This window comes from Urocampus carinirostris, chromosome 8 (genome assembly GCF_059441175.1).
Source record: "Urocampus carinirostris isolate Australia breed hairy pipefish chromosome 8, RoL_Ucar_1.0, whole genome shotgun sequence".
Classification (NCBI taxonomy): domain Eukaryota; kingdom Metazoa; phylum Chordata; class Actinopteri; order Syngnathiformes; family Syngnathidae; genus Urocampus; species Urocampus carinirostris.
In genome coordinates, this window is record NC_142356.1 from 5,789,726 (window position 1) to 5,812,495 (window position 22,770).

Consider the following 22,770-nt stretch of genomic DNA (forward strand, 5'->3'; position numbering starts at 1 on the left):
CTCTTCCCAGACATTTGGTGGTGACAAAGCTATTAGCAGTTCTGAATAGAACCAACGAAGAAGAAACTAGTCCGGAAACGCCGTTGTATTGAACCGGGTGAAGTAGCGGCCGCCGTTATCGATTATTAAGATTATTATAATTTGATTTCTCTATTAAAGATGTCCAAAAGACATCGCTTAGATTTGGGTGACGACTACTCCAATAAAAAGAGATATGAGGGGTAAGTTTGCTGCTCTTAAAACCGATGAAAACATTAGAAACGCTGGCGGTGGCGATTGATGCTAGCTCTTAGCAGGCTTCGTTGTGGTTGGGTAATGGGACCAAATTAGCTAACATTTTAGCGGGTTGTCTTGTTTTTATACTACACGCTAATCGGAATTTATTTATCACATCCAATCAATATTATGAATGCATTTATAGTATTATAAATCACCCTGCATTATCGTGAAGAATTTGAGGCACGTGTGTAAAGGTAGCAGAATGCTAACACCCCCCCCCCCGGTTACTAGCTAACTAGCATGCTAGTGAGCTATTCTGCATTTCAAATCGACGCTTAATGTAATAATCAGTCGGTCACTTCATAATGAAATGTTTTAATTTTGAATATTGCGGTGATTTTCAAATATAGAATGTTTTCGATCTACGAAAACTCTGCTATGAACAGACACTAGCCATGCGTGGATTCCTTTTCCGCCACGGTTCACCACCAAGAGGCAATATCTTCATCGATCGTCTAATTTTTGCCTTGGATTACCATAAACATACGTCCAAGAGCATACATGACTATAATTCTTCTAATTAAAACAGCAGATCCGCCTAATACGCCATAATGTTTACTATTTTTGCACCAAATGCATATTGCACAAACCCTTACGATACCAACTGTATGTAACATCCTACATGCCGTCATTTCTTTGTGTAAATATTGTGTAAATTATAACTATAACCTTATCCTCCTTGTTTTATAACCTTATCTTCTCTGTTCCTTCTTGGTTTCATTACCTCGCTGTGAATGTGTGATCCTGGAGTGTCATGCCCAATTTCGTTGTCACAATATGTTAACCCATTTTGTAACAATGACAATAAAGTTGTATTCTATTCTAAATCGTTCTGGGGTTGGGATCTCGGAAGTGAAATTTCCGTATCATATGGTAATGCTTTCCAAACCCGTGGTACACCACTTTCATACTTCAGGATGGCAAAATAGTATTCAGTAAGTATTCTGTGTCATATACGTGCATATGACTAAAACCTTTTAAATTATTATTGGGGGGGAAATGAAATTTGATTAGCCTCTGTTATGACTGAACATGAGCTGGTATAGTTGTGTAGCGTGTGGATGTTGAGGGGCGAGAGGTTGGGTTTAAAACTATTTAACTGGCGGGGATTATCACGCCTTCAAACAAGTTTTGTCTTTAGTTGCCTACCAATTTTAATAGTCCCGATCATCAATTGGTTATGGCCATCCAATTCAGGGAAGGTAGAAATGTTGTTCCTCTTTCATTTTTCTTGATTGAGGCTTTTGTTTCCACGGTGACCATGATTTTAATTCTCCCTTTAGCATCACTGCAAACCTTGGGAGATAAACAAGATTAAGTTGTTACATGAGAGTCTTAACTGAAAAAAGAAGGGATAAAGCTATTGTGGAGGGGAGTTCAACCAATATTTTTTGACTCAAACTAATAGGAAACCAGCATTTTATGACATCAATAAATGGCAGGGGAAAATACAGTAAAGAGGGACTGAAGAATCCTTATTCCACACCGTAAAGTTAAAACGTGTTAAAGGGGGACACCGTGTCCTGGGGGTCTTTTGTTATGCCATCTACCATTGATTTGTCATTGTGTGAATTTTGGCACGCCCTAACTGTGATTTTGATAAATTCACCCCATCTTTCTTTAACAGTTTCACTTTAGCTGTAGATGTTTTCTAAACCTAGAAACGAATGAATAGAAAATATAATAAACAAATAATTGAATGGAAAATATAATAAATTTAGTGGATGAGGTAGACAGATATCCCAGCCTCATCTTAAAGTATATCAAAACATTAACAAAGCACATCATTTAACCTTGCCTTTTATTGACACCCACAGACGTGACAGAGACTCTGATCGTGACCGAGGCGATCATTCCAGGGACAGAGACCGCGATCGCGACAGGGACCGTGAAAGAGACATCAAGTCTACGAGCGCACCGGTCAAAAGTGTGCCGGCCATCATCCCGATGCCTCAGCTGAAGCAGATGGCCATGCAGCAGCAGATCAACCCCTTCACCAACTTGCCGCACACGCCTCGATATTACGAGATCTTGAAAAAAAGGCTTCAGCTTCCCGTTTGGGAGTACAAGGAAAAGTTCAGCGACATCATCACACGCCATCAGAGCTTTGTCCTTGTGGGCGAGACTGGCTCTGGGAAGACCACACAGGTGAGAAAATAAATTATTTACTGTTGTACCTCTTCATACGAGCTTAATTGTTCCAAGCTCAAATTGCTCGAGTAACAAACAATTCTCCCTGATTACAATTTAAAACAACCGTATTTTCACACTCATACGGCGCACAGTGTGAAAGGGCTCAGTCTCCGTAGTTGGTTCTATTTCAGAATTTAACATTATTGAAGGCGCAGCTGCCCGATGCGGCGCGGGTGCCCCCAGCTTGCATGTATTGTTTTCCCTCGTACGTTCAAGGTGCAAATGCTCCGTGATTTACTTGTCTATGACATTTCCCCCCAAAAATAGATTATAAGACATTTTAGTAACGTTTGTGCCACGAGAGAGGTATTATCATGCAGTGGGGTTGGTTGGGTCATTTTTCGGCATAGCACAGACAAGCATAGAAGTGTGCGTATTGAAAAACACTGCGGTAGCAAAACTTAGTTTCGTCGTGTGTGTGTGTGTGTGTGTGTGTGTGTGTGTGTTTTTTTTTTTTTTTTGTATTTATTTTTTTTTTTTTTTAGTATTGTTACAAAGTAAAACACATGGATAAAAACTTGTTGGAGTTCATTTTAAGCATCCTCCTCTTGCGAACAATCTGTTCATTAATCTTCGATTCTCTCGCTGATGCTTGGTTTTCATGTTCTTCCACGTAGCGTAGAAATCAACACACCACAGTGCACAAAAACAAGGAAAGCGTACAATGTAGGGAAAGTGAGGTTTTGGATCAAATTCATATTTGGAGGGACACCGCAGTTCAGCATCCAGTAGCACAATAACTTTCAAATTGCCAGATACACTACGGCACTTCCGCTAACAATGCATTGCCTGTGACGTCATGCGTCCTCTTTTGCGCACGTGGGACATTATGACAATTAAACAAGAGAGTTAAACGTCAGAGGGGACTCATAGATGTCGCCTTTAGTCGGAAATGTGAACAAACTCAAAAAAACCATCGGATTTCACCCGAAAATCTAAGTCTTGACTCGGCAAAGGCTCGAACCTGTGACCTTCCACTTTCAGAAACGGGGGCCCAACCCTGAGGGCACAGTTTGTCTCCGTCCGTCGCTCTGGATAAGAGACAGGGCGCACTCCCCGATAGGGTGCGCCCTACAATTTGAAGAAAATATGATACTTCTATCTGCGACTTATAGGCATGAGAATACGACAATTGGTCCGCTTCCGCCCTCCCAAACGCATCCAATTGAACTCTAAGTAGCTAAAAAAAACTAAAATACATGTACATAGTTGTTAAACATAAAAATACAGTAATAAGATTAGTTAAATTGTATTAACAAAATCAATTTGAGTTTATTACGAGCACTTACCATGTTGATGGAGTCTCTGTAATAAATGTGTGTTGTGGTTGAAGGGAGGAATGGTGCGTGCAAGGAGGAGTGACGGAGATAGCACTTATAAGTTTTGTTTGTATTTTATGACTATTTTATTCTGTAAAATAATTTTATACGGGATTTTTTTTTCAAAGGACCGATCATGGTTTTCCCATTTCGGCTCTAATCCACATCGTCTCGGTTACTGGTTGCAGACAACATCGTCATCAGACAACATCATCATAGATTGTTAATATTTTCACTGTATTCTAGATAGTCTATCTTGATGTGAGTAAATTGGTCCCACATTGTGTGGGTCAGGTTTATAATCGCCTAATAAGGAGGATTGGAATTCATTAAAGGTTACACTTGACAAGTATGAGCTCGACTGTTGATAACACGTAAGACTTATTGTGCACTTAAAATTGTTTACTGTAACTTTAAATGATTGTACACACAAAAAAAAGTTACTACACAACTTTTTTTTCTCGTAGTTATTTGCATGCGCAAACTGGGTGATTTCATGGGGTAACCAGTCGCTCGTGATAGCCTCTGGTGCTGCTCGTGAACAAGCAAGATTTTTGTTGCAACTGAACTCGTATACTGATATTCTGGTGTTTTAAGGAACTCATAAAAATATATATGACAGCGTTTACTCAATTGATTGATGCAACTTTTGCTTTTCTCTATAGATCCCACAGTGGTGCGTAGACATGGTAAGGAGTGTTCCAGGCCCAAAAAGGGCGGTCGCTTGTACTCAGCCGAGGAGAGTGGCAGCCATGAGCGTGGCCCAAAGAGTGGCTGATGAAATGGACGTGATGCTCGGGCAGGAAGTGGGCTACTCCATTCGATTTGAAGACTGCAGTTCTGCCAAAACAATATTGAAGTAAGAAACTGACTCTAATCGTGTGTTGTTTGGTGCAAATATTTTGTTTTTCGTTTTTATTAATTTTTGGTTGGTGCTGTTTTTTTGTGCTTTGCCCGAATAAACTTCATTCTAGATGAGTTTTTTCCCCCAACCGCTTTTGAGCCAGGGTGCTTTTTTTAATTAAAATATATCGAGGCATACTGTCAAAGATATTTAAAGATTTTTCTTGGCACCAATTTTATATATATATATATATATATATATATATATATATATATATATATATATATATATATATATATATATATATATTTTTTTTAGGTAAATTATCATTTTGTCGAATTTGACAATGCAACGTCTTACTTATCTTTGATATCAACATGGCTAAGCAGGTAAAAAAGGTTAACAATTTTGTTGATAACCTGACAGCAAAAAAAATCAATCAAAAGGCTTCTTTTCTCTCTTGGTATCATTGGTGTAAATGGCAGGTTGCTGGAGTTTCCTTTAATCCACAAGGGTTAATGACAAGCGAATGCAATTTGGTCGATAGTCGCAGCAACCTCCTAATGACAAAATACTTACACCTAAATGTGATGTAGCCCTCGTTTTTTTATTTCTTTTTGCACAATAGTAAATATGTGCTTGCCTTTGGTGATCGCCATCTTAAATGTTTAGATAACTTAAAAACACGTGAAATTTCGGGGGTGTTATGGCAGAACTGAAAAGGCTAAATTTTCAACCTGTTTTTTTTTTTCATTTTCTGTTTGTTTAGGTACATGACTGACGGTATGTTGCTGAGAGAGGCAATGAACGATCCTCTTCTCGAACGATACGGAGTGATCATACTTGACGAAGCCCACGAGCGAACACTCGCCACTGATATTCTGATGGGAGTGCTGAAGGAGGTGGTGCGTCAGAGAGCAGATCTGAAGGTTTGTGTGTTTCTCTTTTATCTCTATTTCAGAATATTTAAACGAAATTATCTACAATGTTCAACGTTTTCTTTCCTTCACTTAGGTGATTGTTATGAGCGCCACACTGGACGCAGGGAAGTTTCAAGTGTACTTTGACAGCTGCCCCCTGCTGACCATTCCCGGTCGTACGCATCCAGTAGAGATCTTCTACACACCTGAACCAGAGAGGGATTATCTGGAGGCCGCCATTCGTACTGTCATCCAGATTCACATGTGTGAGGAAGATGAGGGGGATTGTCTCCTCTTTCTTACTGGACAAGAGGTGATTGCATACTTAACCATGACGGGGTGATCATACGATGACTTCCATGTTGTTGGAAGACAAATAATACAGTACACCCCCGGGATAAGACACGAATCTGCTCTATGGTGGAGATTGCGAAGTGAAATTGTTGTACAGCAGGGGTGCTAGAAACATATGGTAATTGGCTAATGAGTTCCAGAACCCTCAGTAAAAAAAAATGCATATCAAACCTGAGAAAAAAAATAGTATATACAAAGTACTACTTGTATAGTACATGATTAAATAACAAAAAATATACACGTCATGTAAAAATGAAATTTGGTTCCCCCTTTGCGTGATGTGACTTCAGCTAGTGCAGGGGTGGGCAATTATTTTTTATCAGGGGCCGCATGAGAAACCTGAATTGTGTCAGAGGGCCACCAACTTTCTTTCATTGTAAAATGCTCAAATTAAATATTTTGAATAGCTGATGCTGATAATCAGAAGAATATAGCACTCTGTAAATATTTATATTAGGCTATGTGAAATTGTGGTGTATTGGTTAAATAAGAAAAACAATGATTGAACCAGTGCAATTTATTTTTAACTTGTTAATTTCCACAAACAATAACTTGTAATGTTCTCCACCTCATGTTACCTCTTCAGTGAGAATAATCCAGTCTGTTCTGGGCTTGAACAAGGGCATTGAAATCTGGCGGAATGTCTGAAGTGGCTATGCGAAGGACAGCTGAGAGGTGGTCATCAGTCATAGAGGATCTATGTTTGGATTTATTAAACTTCATAACTGAGAATGTCTGTTCACAATGATAGGTAGATCCAAAGAGGACTAGGATCCTCTGAGCATGCTTCCTCAGGTGTGGAAAGTTCTCCTCTTTGAGGGAGGAGTAAAAATCCAGCAGTGAGACTGACTTGAAGTGATCTGCCAGAAGTGTGTCAGACTGCAGATCTATGAGTTCCATCTGAACTTCACTTGGCGCATCATCCACACTGCAGTTGAAGGGCGAAGAGACCATGTGCATTTCACTCTCAAGAGTTTTGAAATCTTGAAATCGCCTTGAAAACTCTGCATGCAATGTTTCTAACATGGTTGAGTACTTTTGGAGGTGATTGCCTGATCTTTTGGCTTCCTTAAGTGTTGGCAAGTGGGTCAGAATGTTGTCCTTCACTTTGCTTGAGAGAAGCTGCAGTTTTCTCATAAAAGCCTTCACTGCACTGTACATCTCATGCACAAAAAGGCCCTTGCTCTGCAGTTTGACATTAAGTTCGTTCATTAGTGCAGTCACATCCACAGTGAATCCGAGGTCTGCCAACCAGTCTTCATCTGAAAGTTCTGAGACGTCATGACCTTTCTGAACACAGAACTCCTGAATCTGGTCTCTCAGGTCCCAGACACTTTTCAGAATTTTGCCAAGGCTGAGCCACCTAACTGTGCAATGATAGCTTATGTCACCATGTTCAGCCTCATTTTCCTCCAACAAAGCAACAAACTGTCTGTGATTTAAAGCTCTCGCTCTGATGAAGTTAACTATTTTAGTGACAGAATCAACAACATGTTTCATTTTTAACACTGTCTTACACAACACTTCCTGATGTATGATACAATGCAAAAATGTCAATTTCTGATCAGGGTTCATTTCTGTCACTTTATCCTGCATTCTCTTTAAAAGTCCAACATTTTTCCCGACAAGATTTGGACAACCATCTGTTGTCACACCTGCAAGCTTGTTCCATTTAAGTCCTAACATGTCCATACATGCATTTACCTCTCTGAACAAGTCATTACCTGTGGTTGTCCCTTTTATTGACTGCATGGCTGCCAACTCCTCCGTGATTTGAAAGTCTGCGGTTATCCCACGTAAGAAGATGAGCAGCTGTGCGGTGTCACGTACATCGCAGCTCTCATCCAAAGCCAGAGAAAAAAAGTCAAAGTCGGCCGCTCTTTTCTTTAGCTGAAGCTCTAAATTTCCCGCGATGTCCTCAATCCGCCTCGTTACAGTGCGTCGGGAGAGTGAAACGTTCTCAAACGCGCCCTTTTTTTCTGGGCACATCAGCTCAGCAGAGTCCAATAAACACTCCTTAATAAACTCTCCGTCGGAAAATGCCTTACTTTTTCTGGCGATTTTATGAGAAATTACATAACTTGTCCTGACGGCTGCATCTCTGGAAGTGTGAAGTTTAGTGAAAAAACCTTGTTGGGTTTGTAGTTTTGCAAGCAATGAATCAGACTCCCTTGCACGCTCTTCACCAGACAGGTTTCTGTATTCATCTTCATGCTTGGTCGTGTAGTGGCGATTCAAATTATATTCTTTAAACACAGCAACCTGTGTACCACAGACTAAGCACACTGCTTTACCTTTAATTTCTGTAAAGAAATATTTGGCAGTCCATGTCTTGTTGAAAATACGGCATTCGTTATCAACTTTTCTTTTCTTGGGGTGTGCCGACATCTTGAGGGTACCCTGGCGAACAGTATCACCTTCACTCACTCAAGTGTATACGCGCGTGAAGGCGCTACGTCTATGACGTGTATATGTAGTCAAAATAAAATTTCAAAATAAAAGTTTTAAAAAATTGTTTAATTTATGGTGTTTATGATTGGTCTTACGCGGGCCGGACAGGGACGTACAAAGGGCCGGATGTGGCCCGCGGGCCGTAATTTGCCCAGGTCTGAGCTAGTGCAATAGAGTAGCTGTTGGATGCAGAATGGCGGAGGAGACACGGGATTCAAACTTCCACTGGCAAAGATTATTATGCCGTAAAAGGATTTATTGCCTCAGGTGCCTCCTTATTCTCAATAATTGTCATAACCGTCAATTATAATGACCATATTCCTTCTTCCTGTTTCTTGTTACTTGCAAGTATCGTTTCAAAACACCACTAGGAAAATGTTTCAGCCTTTGTACGGGAAAAGCTTATAAAACTGAGATGCAAGTGACCAGCTACTGTTAATTATTAACATTTTTTTTTTTAGGTCGTCTTAAGGTTAACATGATTTTGCTTCTTCCTTTAGCATCACTGCAAGTGTTGGGACCCATGGCTCAATGAATTTAAGTTGATGCAATATAGATGTATAAGATTAAATACCATGGATAATCTAAAAGGGCGGCCCGGTTAGCGCATCTGCGGCACATATCTGACGTCATGGGTTCAAATCCAGCTACCAGCCTTCCTGTGCAGAGTTTGCATGTTCTCCCCGTGTTTGCGTGGGTGTCCCCCGGTCACTCCAGTTTCCTCCCTTATTCCAAAAACATGCATGGCAGATGAGTTGGCTATTCCAATTGTCCATAGGTGTGAATGAGCACGTGAGTTGTCTGTCCCTGTGTGCCCTGCGACTGACTGGGGACCAGGTCAGGGTCCCCGTGACCTTACTGATTATAAGCTGTGCAGATAATGGATTGATGAATGGATGGATGAAATAAATCAAAACAAAATCGTTTTGTAATCCAAGCTGGTTCGGTGGAGTTAGTAGGTGAATGTAGAGGGAGAAGTTGGCATACCTGTCAACCTTTACGGTTTTGCCGTACAAAGTACATTTTTTATGCATTTTAAGACGTGTACGACGTACAAAAAAATCTAAATAAATATGTCAATCGCATGCGTCTGCCGCCCGGGGATTTCCCATCATGCATCATTCCGAAAGAAAAAAAATACGGTGTAAGATTATTTTGTACGGGAAAATACGACAGTTTGTACGGGCATGGAGCCGTGGAGGTTGACAGGTATGAGTTGGAAACAAATCAACTGATTTTAAAACTTCCACTTGCGCAGATTGTCATGTCCCTATTATACTTTGTTGCTTTAATTGCACTCCTATTCTTAAAAAGTCTCAATCATTGATTAATAATGGCCATATTCTCTAGCAAGACTAACAATGTGTGCTTTATATTTCTTTATTATCTCAAGTTCTCTTTCCATTGTTATCATCATTGCAAGTCTTGGGACCCATTGCAATTACAGAACAAAAAAAAGCATATTGTTATCTTTGTGGAGCCGTTACACAAACCAATAGCAGACAAGCATCTTGTATGACATCGACCAATAGCTGACAGGCATTTTAGAGACACAACCTGCTGTAACTAACAAACACCATAACGTTTATACGTAAAAAAAATTGATATTGTATCGTGGGGAAAATGCTGTAAAGAATGGCTGGGGAAAACCCCATATAATTCCGCACTTTAAATTGAAAACGTTACAGGGCGGGGATGGTCTATCTCGGGGGTCTACTGGAATGCAATTTATTACTGGCTTCAACTTGCAGCTTGCAGAATGGTTTTCAATGTCTTTGTCCGGCTTGTAGGAAATCGATGAAGCCTGCAAAAGAATCAAACGTGAAGTCGATGACCTCGGGCCAGAAGTCGGGGACATCAAAATCATTCCGCTGTATTCCACGTTGCCACCGCAACAGCAGCAGAGGATCTTTGAGCCCCCGCCCCCACGGAAAGCTAATGGTGCTATAGGAAGAAAGGTACGTATTAACTATTTAAAACAGAGGGAGAATTAATCAGACAAAGCGCGTCCTCCCATGTGCAGAGTTTACACTAATGAGATGTTGAGCTAATTTAAAAGACATCAGATTATTTGCTTCCCTTTCATAATCATGTTTAGTTAATTAGTGTTTTTATTTTTCTGGGCACGAGAAATCGGTCTTATTCGACAGAAATCTCACCAGAAATTTAGTTAAGTTTCTCTATATTATACAAAAACTTAGATAATTTAAAAACACATTATACAAAGATTTTACCACTTTTTCTAAAATAATTAATTACTACACTATTGGAAAGTACTAGTATGTTAGAAATGTGAGCGCTGTTACATTTTATTTACTAAAAGTGACACCGTGGAAAATAGATAGATAGATAGATACTTTATTCATCCCCGTAGGGAAATTCACACTTCCAGCAGTCTACCCCGTTGTTTAATAACAGATGAACATGATGCCCTAGGGGTGCTTGTAGCGAAGTGGATGACGTCACGCCAGTCCAAAAATTCGACATCCCTGCGGCAGATGGAAAACTTTTCTTTGTGAAAATCCAGGGATACACCACCTCGTGTTAGCAAGTCCGCCTCCTCTCCGATTCCCCCCGGCTTTCGTGTCTCTGTTTAGCGGCGTTGAAGCCGGATTGCTCCGGGTAGCTCCGGGTGGCTACACGTTAGCGTCCGGAATGCTAAACGTGAGCCACGTTTCCGCAAAACACAGCAACTGCGCTCCCTGTGCGCTTCGATGTTTTCCACCAGCACTCGATGATCTTATTTGGTCGTGAGTCCGCATTTACCATGATTACGGATGGTACCGAAGACTTATAACGCCGCTAGCCGCTTCGCTAGCTCCGGCTTTTCCTCCACGATAGGCCCCTTCATCACGCCGGCACGAGAATTTTTCAGGGCAAGGAGTTGAAATTCCTTGAATACACGCATTTCTTGTGCGTTAAAACCCATGTCCATAGGATAGAAGTAATCCATAGTGTAGTTGTCAAAACGGGAAGAAAAAACACAGAAGATAGGAGCAGACAATAAAACAATAGGGCAGCTGCTGGAAAAGGCAGCCGCTCGTGGCAGCGCCGCTTTGATAGTATTTCATGTTGTTTTGGTTTATTAATCATATCATGTACCGATGTGTGTGTGTAACTCATTTAGAAGTGGTATTTTGGAAATATTTTCACATATACTATACATAGAATTATAGTATAACTTCATATATTGTTAGTTTTATTCTTTTTATTCAATTTATATCTCATATTTCTCTGAATTTAAAAGTTGAATCCATAAATTAAATCAATTTATTTTAAATACATTTTTTTTTTTGAGATTTTGATTCCCTTTTTATTTAATAAATACATTTAGCGTTTCTTTTTCACAATGACGTCTCAAATAATCGACTGACACAAAATTAGCTTTAAAAAAATCCTGCAAGTGTCCATTGAATTCTGCCGCTCATATCAGCTTCAACCTATTTTCATAGGGAAACCCCACCTTTCACTAGTGAGTTAACTGTCTTTTCTATTTATTTTGTATTAAGGTTGTGGTGTCAACAAATATCGCTGAGACCTCCCTCACAATCGACGGCGTGGTCTTTGTCATCGATCCCGGCTTCGCTAAACAGAAGGTAGGCTTCGATCTGTGGAGCGCCTCTTAAATATTTGTTATTAATATTGTATATCAAGTGACGCCAACACATTTTCGTGCAGGTGTACAATCCTCGCATCCGGGTGGAGTCGCTCCTGGTCACGGCCATCAGTAAAGCCTCTGCTCAGCAGAGGGCAGGGCGTGCCGGCAGAACCCGGCCGGGGAAATGTTTCCGCCTTTATACGGAAAAAGCTTATAAAACTGAGATGCAGGTGACCAGCTAAAATGAATGATTATCCTTTGTCTTAAGTCATTTGCATTTTAATAATCATGTTCTCTCCGTCAGGATAACACATACCCAGAGATCTTGCGTTCCAATTTGGGCTCTGTGGTCCTGCAACTGAAAAAATTGGGCATTGACGATCTTGTGCATTTTGACTTCATGGATCCACCAGGTGTGTAATAGATCAGAAAGACATTTGTAAAAAAAAAAATACAAATACTTTATATTTTGTACCACTTTAATATTATAATGTGTATGATTAAATAACTTTCTAATTATATATAAAGGGATGAATGCGTTTTATTTTGATATGACTTGAGCTGGTATTGTAGAGTTTGTGGGTGGATGCAAAGGAGGGAGGAGAAGGCCAATTAAAATGTTAAAACGTCCAATCCTCAGATTGTCATGTCCTTGCAAGATTGCTTTGATAGCCTCCTTATTCTTAACAATTATCCTAATCGTAGATTTGTTCGGCCATGCAACTTGGCAAAAGGTAGTGATTTTGGTGTGTCCTAATGTTTCTTGATAATCGCGAGCTTCTTTCCATGGTTATGTTTTTACATATGCCTGTAGCATCACTTGAGCCTTGATACCCGTGATGAATAAATACACTCCAAAAGATACATTATTGTATTGAATGCCATTGAAAGGCCTTGTTAGGAGGTAGTTCGGACAATAGTGTATCGGCATTTATATGATGTCTTGACACTAACCAATTTCAGACCAGGATTTTACATGATGTAGACCAATAGCAGACACGCATCTTAGGAAGTAACTCGCAAATACTGCAAAGTCTGAATTATGGGCAAGCAAAAGATTTCTTGTTATTAAGGCTTTATACAGGTGCTTGAAATCCTTAAAGCTATGAATTTTAATGTTGGGTTTTCAGTCAGGAAAATGCATGAGTTTTTGGTGAAGTTCTTGAAAATGCTTGAATTTGTTGCCATTGCCATGTTTCTTGGCAGTCTCACTCAATGGACAACGCAAAAAATGAAGATTCTTTTTTTTAAAGCATGCATGAAAATGACTGACACGCCTGATCTGGTGTCTTGTCATCATGGCGTTGTCATCTGTAGCGTCACCGTCCCCTACTGGCCGTACACAAGAGGACAGCCTTGTTTAGAAAACCAGCTCTTTTGGCTCAGCAACTGAGAAGAGCCAGCCCTTTTGGCTAAGAAACGGCTCATCATTTATTGAATTTAATTTAATTATATACTATCAATAATAATTAAACATAATTCACCAAATTATTTAGTAATTGGTAATTTAGTATATTTTGCAGTTGCTCCCCGAAAAACACAAGAAATATAAATGAAAACATTCACATATCTACATAAAAATTGAGAAATGAAAAACACTGAACATATTCTAACAACACAATCCCTTAAAATGCAAAAAAATAAAATAAAAATTACTAATATTAAGTATTTAATGGTATATGTAAACAATAAAATGAGAAATATATATGTGTGTGTGTGTATATATATATATATATATATATATATCTACAATTCTATTTCAATCAATTAAGACACAGGTCTTCTGAAAAAGAGCCCCTTCTGTGTTTGTAAACAAGTCTGACGTAGCCACGCTGTGCATGCATTGTTGGAGTAGAATAGCAGAATTTATGTCAGTTTATAGCAGCCCATTGACACAAAAAGATCTTCAATCAGATAGGAACACCTCTAAATGGCACAAAGTATGTGTGAGCAGCCAGATAGCGACCTAATTTTAGTCACCAAAGTCAACCGAAAATAAACGTTCTTTTGATCGCCGCTGGATTTCTTCCTCTGAAGGCCCTGGAAAACTTGTGCTTGAATTTATCATTAAAAAGGTGTATGAACCCTTGATGTGGTTCAATGGGGAAAATTCTGTAACGACGGGCGGAAAGATCATGTTCTGCATTGTAATGTCAAAGTCTGAAATTTCAAAAGATTTCGGACACTTAAATAATGTGTTTATGTTGCACAGTTATACCATACGATGAAATGATCAATAACATCCCTGTGTCTTACAATGACCCTTTGTGGTCAAGTGGTTAATTGCCTTAGTCTGACAAAATGTATTTGTTATATCTGTGATTACTCAGTTTTTCATGGTTTGTTTTTAATGTTTCCTTCCTTGACCACCCCTGCAGCTCCCGAGACGCTGATGAGAGCTCTGGAGCTGCTGAATTACTTGGCGGCACTCAATGACGACGGCGACCTGACTGAACTGGGCTCCATGATGGCAGAATTCCCCCTGGAGCCCCAGCTAGCCAAGATGGTCATCGCTAGCTGCGAGTTCAACTGCTCCAACGAGATCCTCTCCATCACGGCTATGCTGTCAGGTAATGCACACCACAATTGGGCCCGCTTGAGTACCCCAAAGAAGTTGCTAATGGTTCCAAAACTCTGCGCAAAAATGAAAACGGAAATTCTCTGGGTTGTTTTTAAGATGGACAATAGTTTTATTATAGCTATGTCGGAGTGAATACAATCATTATTTGCATCTGTCAAGTTGCAGCCAATAATCTGCACATGGTGCAAAATAACAGAAACTGAGTACTGGCTCTTAATGCTAGTCATATTTTGACCAATATCAAATATATCAACACCAATATATTAATATCAAATACTGTAGTTCACCTGAATATGACAGTTATCTGTTTTGAGGTGGGAATTACAAGGTGAAATTGTTCCATGGTGGGGGATAGAAACCTAGGGTAATTAAGTAATGCGGTCCAAAGCCAGCAGAATCTCCAAAGACATTAAATTGTGTATACATATTGTAAATATTAAGCACTACATAAATAATATATGATAAACTAAAATTAGGGATTCATTAGTAAAGGGAAAATGAATTTTATTTTCATTTGGTGTGACATGACTCGTTGGTATAGTAGAGTAGCGGGTGGGTGCCGGAGGGAACGGGAAAAAACCCCCACTTGCAAAGATTATTGAGCCGTCAAAATTGTATTCTTGATAATTGTCCTGATCGCTGATTGATAGTGGCCATATTTCTTCCTTGTATTTTTTGATAACTGCAATCTTCGTTTCCATGGTTATCTTCTTGCTTTTCCCTTTAGCATCACTGCAATCATTATCATTAATCAGTTCAGAATGTTGTGAAACAAACTTGAATTTGTTTAGCTATGGGTCCCATCATTCTATCTTAAATACCGAAGCTCAGTTTTGGCATCACACCATATTGCGGGTGCACTTTGGTTACAATCAACTCCGAATCATACAAGTGTGCGTATTTAAGATAGAATGATGGGACCCATAGCTAAACAAATTCGAGTTTGTTTCACAACACTCTGAACTGAACATGGAAAGAAAATGAGCATTATGGGAGGGAGGTCAGCCAATAGCATATAGGCATTTTCATGACACAAACTAATAGCAGACCAGTATCTTACATGACGTCAACCAATAGCAGACAGACATATTAGGGTCGAATGGAGCACGCCACACGTATCAACCCTGCAAAGTTTGAATTTTGTAAGGTAATGGTGTATAGTGAAGATAATCCTGTAACGACTGGCTGAAAAAAAACTTATTCCACACCGTAAACCAAAAATGTCAAGCTAAGGACGCTGTAACCCGGGGGTCTACTGTATATAAAATTGATGTAATATATTTTTTGCCATTAAAAAAATTCACGTATTTTCTCGACCATAAGGCGCACAGTGTTAAAAGGCGCAGTCTCCATAGCTGGTTCTATTTCTGCATTTAACACTACACTAGGCGCATCACACCATATTGCGGGTGCCCTTTGGTTACAGATGCGTTACAATCAACTCAGAATCAATCAAGTGTGCGTATTTAAGAAGACAATGGAAGCAAAACTGAGCTTCGGTTTAGTTTATTTAAGTATTGATTACAAAGTCAAACACATGGATAAAAAACATTTCAAATTTTTTTTTTTCTTTTTTTTATCGGCAATCCATATGAAACAAAACCGTAAAAATCATTTTCCTCTGTTTCTGACCAGAACAGCTTTGCTAAATCTCTATTAGAAGGTTCACTTTCAGAGTGTTATTTCGAAAGCTCGCACAACAGTCCTGGCAGACACCTTAGCCCAAGCGTCGACAATCCATTCATCATAACCCGCTGGAAGTTTCTGTGCCACCTTAGTCCTTGTCCGGATGTCATGAAACAAAGGCACCAAGAAAAAAGACGATGACAATAACTTTCAAATTGCAAGATACTCTACAGCGTTATCATCCATGAGTACTTCCGCAAACAATGGACGAATCGCGACACCATTGCGTGTGACGCCACGTGTCCTCTTGTTGCGTTCACAAAGGAGACGCATACAAGTCACATTTAGTTGGAAATGTGAATGATCTCACAAAAACATCGTGTTTCACAGGAAAATGCTGTAAGTCTTATCTCGTCCAAGGCTCAAATCTGTTACTTCCCAGTCTAGGGGCGGGCGCCCCACCTTAAGGCCACCAAGCTGGTCTACGTCTGCAGCTTTACATGACCCACAGCACACCGCATGATAGGGCGCTCTGCCCAATTTGAAGAAAATCTAAGAGTTTTATGTGCGCCTTGTGGTCGTGAAATTACATCAAATTAATTCTAATTACAAAATGAAATATATTTTGCTCTTCGAGGCTCCCCCTTCCACCGCTCCTCGATCGAGCTGGTGGTCGTACCACATCTTAGGATGTTCTCGAATGTTTTTGTGAATTTTTTGGACTCATCCCCATGGGCGGCTTTGTTGGGGCCTATACCAACCTTGTTTAGTCCCACAGTGTTTTGTGCGCCCCACGGAGGCTAAGAAGGCCGCCGACGAGTCCAAGATGAGGTTCGCGCACATCGACGGAGACCACTTGACCCTCCTCAACGTTTATCATGCCTTCAAGCAAAGTGAGCGCTACTCACCCGTGGACTCAATTGGTTAGGTGAGCTCTTATTTCCATAGAGACATATTTATATTTCTCTCTCCATCCAGACCACGAGGCCAACCAGTGGTGCTACGACAACTTTGTCAACTACCGCTCTCTGGTGTCAGCCGACAACGTGCGTCAGCAGCTCTCCAGGATCATGGAACGCTTCAACCTGCCCCGCAGGAGCACAGAGTTCACCAGTCGAGACTACTACATCAACATCCGCAGGGCGCTCTGCACCGGATTCTTCATGCAGGTGCGGATACTTCCCTCACAATCGGGCTCTAGAGAAGTCTTGTCAAAGACGAGTCAAGTCACATTTATTTGTATAGCCCTTAATCACAAAAATGTCTGAAAGGACTGCACAGGATTACAATTACACTATTACCTGATCTTAAACCATCATGCGGGCAAGGAAAAACTCCAAAACCTCAGTGTGAGGAAAAAGGAAACCTTGAGAAGGGGCCTCACAAGTGGTAATCCCCCGTCCAGGATGTCCAGGGTGGAATAGATTTAGCATTGAGTTACAGTACACAAACATAGAAAACATCCATAAAAGAGAACACTGGGTAACATGTTGAAATTAGGCCGGAAAGTGCATGACAGCAACGATGCCTCAAGCCTGTAAACTAGTCCAGAAAGTCTACAACAGACTATGTACCGGACAACAATGTACCTGTCCAAATGATATTCAACATGAGGTATTGCAATTCTGATGGATTTGGAGTAGAGATCCTGAGCTTTCCGCAGCTAATGCGGACCAGAACCACCTGCGAAAAGTGAAAATCCACCATCATTAAAAGCCCCCAAGGGTTAAACTCATTACCGACTTTAACAAAATGCCAATTATAGAGCTACAGATAATAACACACAACACATAATTGCAGTTGAATAAATGGTTTTATTGTCATACAAAAGTAAAATGAAATTGGAAGGCTTTCCCTTCCGGTGTAAGAAGGCAATTAGAAGAGCAGCAGGCTAGCTGTGCACTAGCTTCGGTTGTCTTCAAATCGAGCCACGTTTTCCCACAAGTTGTAGCACTAGGTTATCCATTGTATGGCTAATGGACCCGGCATTGGCAAGATACAGGCCCCCCAGCGTTGGCTTAGCAGAGTAGTTGGTTTAACTGTTAGCAGTAGGCCGGACCAGTAGCACCGCTCTTGCCTTCCCAGTCGCTTCTGGAACCTGATAATAATCCACGTAGCACCCGCTGGTAATCACGATTTAGTTGCACTTTTCTGACTTTCCTCAGAGTCCGATTTAATTTATGGAATTCATTTTTAATAGAATCTAAAGCCTTTTTCATCTCATCACACTATTTTTACTCATGGCTTTAGCGGAGCATTATGGGTAAGAGTTCAGCCCAAACAACAATTTACAACGTGGTACAATGAATAGGAACGGTGTGATAATAGATTAAATCTACAGCCTTTTCCTATATCATCTATAACCTTGGTAATCTATTGGTTAAACCCGGTGCTTTCGCCGCAGGATCTATGTTCAAATCCCGTTGTCAGCACAATTTATCAACTGTTCAATCATTTGTCAAATATAGTAAGGTTCTACCTAGGTTCAGGAGAAGCCTTGTGATAGTTTTCAACACGTTTGTGACATTCACTGTTTAATATGAGCTTAGTGGAACAAACTTCGAAACCGATTCATCTTTAAAAATAAAGGGTGCGCGTTACACGCAAATATATACCGTCAGCTGTTTCAAATTCAGCATTTATTTACCTTTTTTGAGTACCCTTATTTTTTGCACTCGGGTGCACCGGGTTATGAGGCGTGTCCCCTCAAAAAGTCTTGTGTTATATTTTCATATCCTGTAAAAGGCACATTGCCTATAAGGCACACGGAACTGAAACTACAGTAAAAGCTAGGGTTGCATGTAAACATAAATACATTTAAATCAAAATAATTTATTTCATAGAACATAAATGTGATTACATCTAGTTTCACCACAAAAAAATTAATGTATTACTTAATGGACTGGGGTGTCCTCACTCCAAAGTGTATCTCCTTTTTTTTTTGCTAGCTAGAATGCTAGTGAATGCTGTGCAACCAAAAAAAGGCAATGCATCAAGCGTTTTAAAGTTAGCATCGGTGCTGACATCAAAGGTCTGAGTTTTTCTATTATGTTTTGGTACTATTAAAACACATTTCATTATTGGTTTAAATGTAAAGAGCAGGTTTGTACAATTAACATGTTAACCTCAAGAGGGCAGTCAAAGGCCACTTTGTTTCTCAAAGACAGCAGTTTTACCATATGCAGTACAGTGTTTCCGATGATATTTAAAAACTAGTGGTCCGTCGGGGTTTAATTGTTTTATTCAAGGGTCTCAAACTTGTTAAAAAGACATTATTCTCACTCAGTTTTGTTTACTATGTTGATTGGTTAATGTGAGTGTTTCGCTGAGCAGAGGAGGGAGAGGTGGGGGTTGCCGAAGCAGCACATTGAGCACAGGAATAGCTCAAGATCGATTGCAATGCAGAGGACAAAAAGGAAGTCTTCAAGAATAAGTCAAAGCTGGAAAATGATCCTTATTTTGAATCATTTTAATTATATTCTATCTATTATATCTGAAACAGTCCTTCAAAGCTTAGCACTTTGTATTCCTAAATGTCAATATTCAGTACAGACTAATGTTTTTGTTTTTGTCACACACATTTTATATCTTTGCGGGTTTTTCAGAGGTTCTGTGTTATTTCAGTTAACATTGGTGAGAAATTCAATCGTAGATAGTTAAATATTCTTGTATTTAAAAGTTCTATTATAGCACTAAAGTGTTTATTTTATTTTTTATTTTGCGGTGTAGTTTATTTTTCAGGGGTTCTGTGTTGCTTGACTTTAAAGTTGCTTAGTATACAAAAAAAAAGTTCACTGTAGAGTTGAACAAATACAGGCTATGATAATATAGTAGTGTAATAGTCTTTATCTATTCATTGCATGCACAATGTTACATTATAACCGGTCGTATATAAATTAAAGCAAGGCCGGAGAGAAGTTACTATAGCTCCAGTTGCTTTGCAAGTTGTGCCTCTCTGGCTTTGTCAACATCGTGAATTTCCCTTCGGGGATGAATAAAGTATCTATCTCTCTATCTATCTATCTCTCTATCATATTTTAAACTGAAGCTGATTTTTCTCTTGTGTTTCTCTGGGTATTGTCTCGCCGGCCGAATTAAAAACCTTGGCAAGCCCGATCTGGCCCATGGGCCATACTTGGCACCTTTAGAGTGCCCAGCTACTGGGGTCTCACAAAATTCCACAGGAAACATTGCAGCATCGTTTAATTGTTACTATGGCTTTTCAGTTGTATCCACCGTCTTTTCTGGTATATAAATAGCACAGGATTAGAAGGCGCACTTTCAAGTTTTTGGCCAATTTAGGGGTTTTAGGGGCACCTTACAATCTAGAAAATACAGTAATTCAAGAGTTTTTTTCTTTTAAATTATTTTCACATTTTCTCACTATTATATTATTTTCATGCGCAGAAGGAAAAAGCTGTAATTGAGCCAATTTAGCCAAACAATGACTTGAGTGTGTCCCCCTACAGGTGGCTCACTTGGAGCGAACCGGCCATTACCTCACTGTAAAAGACAACCAAGTGGTCCAACTGCACCCGTCCACAGTCCTGGACCATAAACCCGAGTGGGTCCTCTACAACGAATTTGTCCTCACCACCAAAAACTACATCCGCACTTGCACCGACATCAAACCCGAGTGGTGAGCACCAGAAATTTGCACTACTTTGAAGCTCCCCACCAATCAGGAGCCGGTTCCCTTCAAAATGCTCTTTTTCCTCTTGTGATTGGACAATATGCCTTTTTCTTCTACGATTCTAGACTTGAAATTTGTTGAATGTCAAATTTTAACATTGATTTGTATTTTCTTTTTTCTTTTTTTAAATACTTTACAGTATTTTTTCTTTACTTTGTTACAATATTTTTCACTCTTTTTAGGGTACTTTATCCCCATACTTTGTTATTTTTTTCGCTCCCTTTGAGTACTGTTTCCATAATATTTAGTACTTTTAAGTACTTTTTCAATGTTTCCATCTTGTCACTACTTTTTTTTAATAACTTTCACTAATATTCACTTCTTTTTCCATAATTTTTGCAATTTTTCTTTTCAGTGCTTTTTCAATACTCTTCTCTACTTTAGTGTACTTTTTCCACATGTTTCAATTTTGTCATTACTTTTCTCCATATGTATCACTATTCTAGTTTTTCAGTACTTTTCACTTTTTTTACTAATCAGTACTTTTTACAGACATTTCACTGTTTTTTCTCTCTTATCATTAGCAATATTTCAGTACTTTTGCATTTTCGATAATTTTGCCCCATACATTCTGGTATATTTTTTTTGTTTTTCTTTTGTATATTTTTTTTGTATATTTGTTCATTACTTTTAACCTTCTCTTATTTTTTCTCTTATTTTTTTCCTCTTCTATTTTTCCTAGGTTTGAATTTTTTTTTCTGCCTTTCCTTGTTTCTTGTGTTTTTTCCCACTTCTTATTTGCGTTACTTCCCCCATTTTAGGATATTTTGTGCCTAATGTTACATAGTAATTGTTTTAATTGCTTTAATCCACGTATTACCAATCTTAAGAACCGGATTTTTTTAGTGAGCAGAGCCGGTTCTCTAAAAAGATCAAATTCCCATCACTACTGAATAAGACGGTAAAAATGACGTCTCTCATGTCTCCCTCTATCCCTTTCTTTTTTTTTTTTAGGCTGATCAAGATCGCCCCCCAGTACTACGAAATGAGTAACTTCCCACAATGTGAAGCTAAACGACAGCTGGAACGAATCGTCGCCAAACTAGAGAGCAAAGAGTATTCCCAATACTAAACATTAACCCACAAGTGTCCTCTAAAATTGACGAGCGTGCATCTAGTTTTAGCTCCTTCTGTATCATCATATCTTTAAACTGTTGCTTACCTGTTAGCATTTTGACTTTTTATTTTTTTTTATTTTCTGTTTTGTTGAGCTTTCAGCCGTCGTCTCTTTTTCCATTGTCCGTTTTTCAACCGAGAGAGATTGGCAATTGTCGGTCGATTGGCTATAAATATTTTCCAAAATGAACAGTCGTCTTGATGTCATAGCGAGTCGTGAACTGCTGGCTTTGTTTCTTTAATAAAACGAGCTTAATATGGAACACTTTTCAAATGTGATGGTATGAATCCACTTTTGCATACATGCCAACATTGAATCGTGCACTCTATTTTTACGAGCGAAACATTAAAAAAAACATGTGCTTGTGTCGAGCTTTTTCCAAAACAGAAATCGAATGTGATCGTTGTTGCAGTAATCACACACAAAGACTTGGTCTCATTTCAAAATAAAGCAGCCGTTTACTAAAATACTCGTCCCGAGTCAGGCTTTCTTTTTTGTCGTTTAGGGGCATATTCTTTTGAATTGGTAGGTGTTTTTAATGGGAGACAAGTGGTAGTCCAACTTGTAGAACGGTAGTGTTGGTCAGTGTGCAGCTGCGGTTTAGCTTACCAAGTTCGATGGTGGAAATCTCGTCAATACATTCATTGGAGTCACTCATCGTTTGAAGAGGTATTTGGCAACAACAGAGTCATAGTTACTCCCGCCGTTTACCTGCGCCTCATTGAATTTATTCACTTTGACATTCAGAGCACTGAGCAGAAATCAAATTGCATCATCACCCACCATCGCGATGAG

General features: G+C 39.4%; 1 protein-coding gene across 1 annotated transcript; it reads left to right on the forward strand.

Annotated features, from left to right (window-relative positions):
• Positions 1 to 42: 42 nt before the first annotated feature.
• Positions 43 to 22,237, forward strand: LOC148360571 (ATP-dependent RNA helicase DHX15). The gene is made up of 14 exons (XM_088341441.1): positions 43 to 221; positions 2,097 to 2,427; positions 4,457 to 4,650; positions 5,405 to 5,564; positions 5,650 to 5,868; positions 10,151 to 10,318; positions 11,870 to 11,956; positions 12,039 to 12,188; positions 12,263 to 12,371; positions 14,337 to 14,528; positions 16,936 to 17,058; positions 17,144 to 17,334; positions 20,635 to 20,804; positions 21,813 to 22,237. The coding sequence occupies exons 1-14, from the start codon at positions 160 to 162 to the stop codon at positions 21,928 to 21,930; spliced, it is 2,274 nt and encodes a 757-aa protein (XP_088197567.1). The 5' UTR covers positions 43 to 159; the 3' UTR covers positions 21,931 to 22,237.
• The last annotated feature ends 533 nt before the right edge of the window (positions 22,238 to 22,770 follow it).

What these genes read in the sequence shown, in the direction of transcription:
- LOC148360571 (XM_088341441.1), top strand. Translation starts at nt 160, where the DNA reads ATGTCCAAAAGACATCGCTTAGATTTGGGTGACGACTACTCCAATAAA. An exon ending in AATAAAAAGAGATATGAGGG is followed by an intron (nt 222 to 2,096) that starts GTAAGTTTGCTG and finishes TGACACCCACAG; the next exon opens with ACGTGACAGAGACTCTGATC. An exon ending in CATCACGGCTATGCTGTCAG is followed by an intron (nt 14,529 to 16,935) that starts GTAATGCACACC and finishes AACCTTGTTTAG; the next exon opens with TCCCACAGTGTTTTGTGCGC.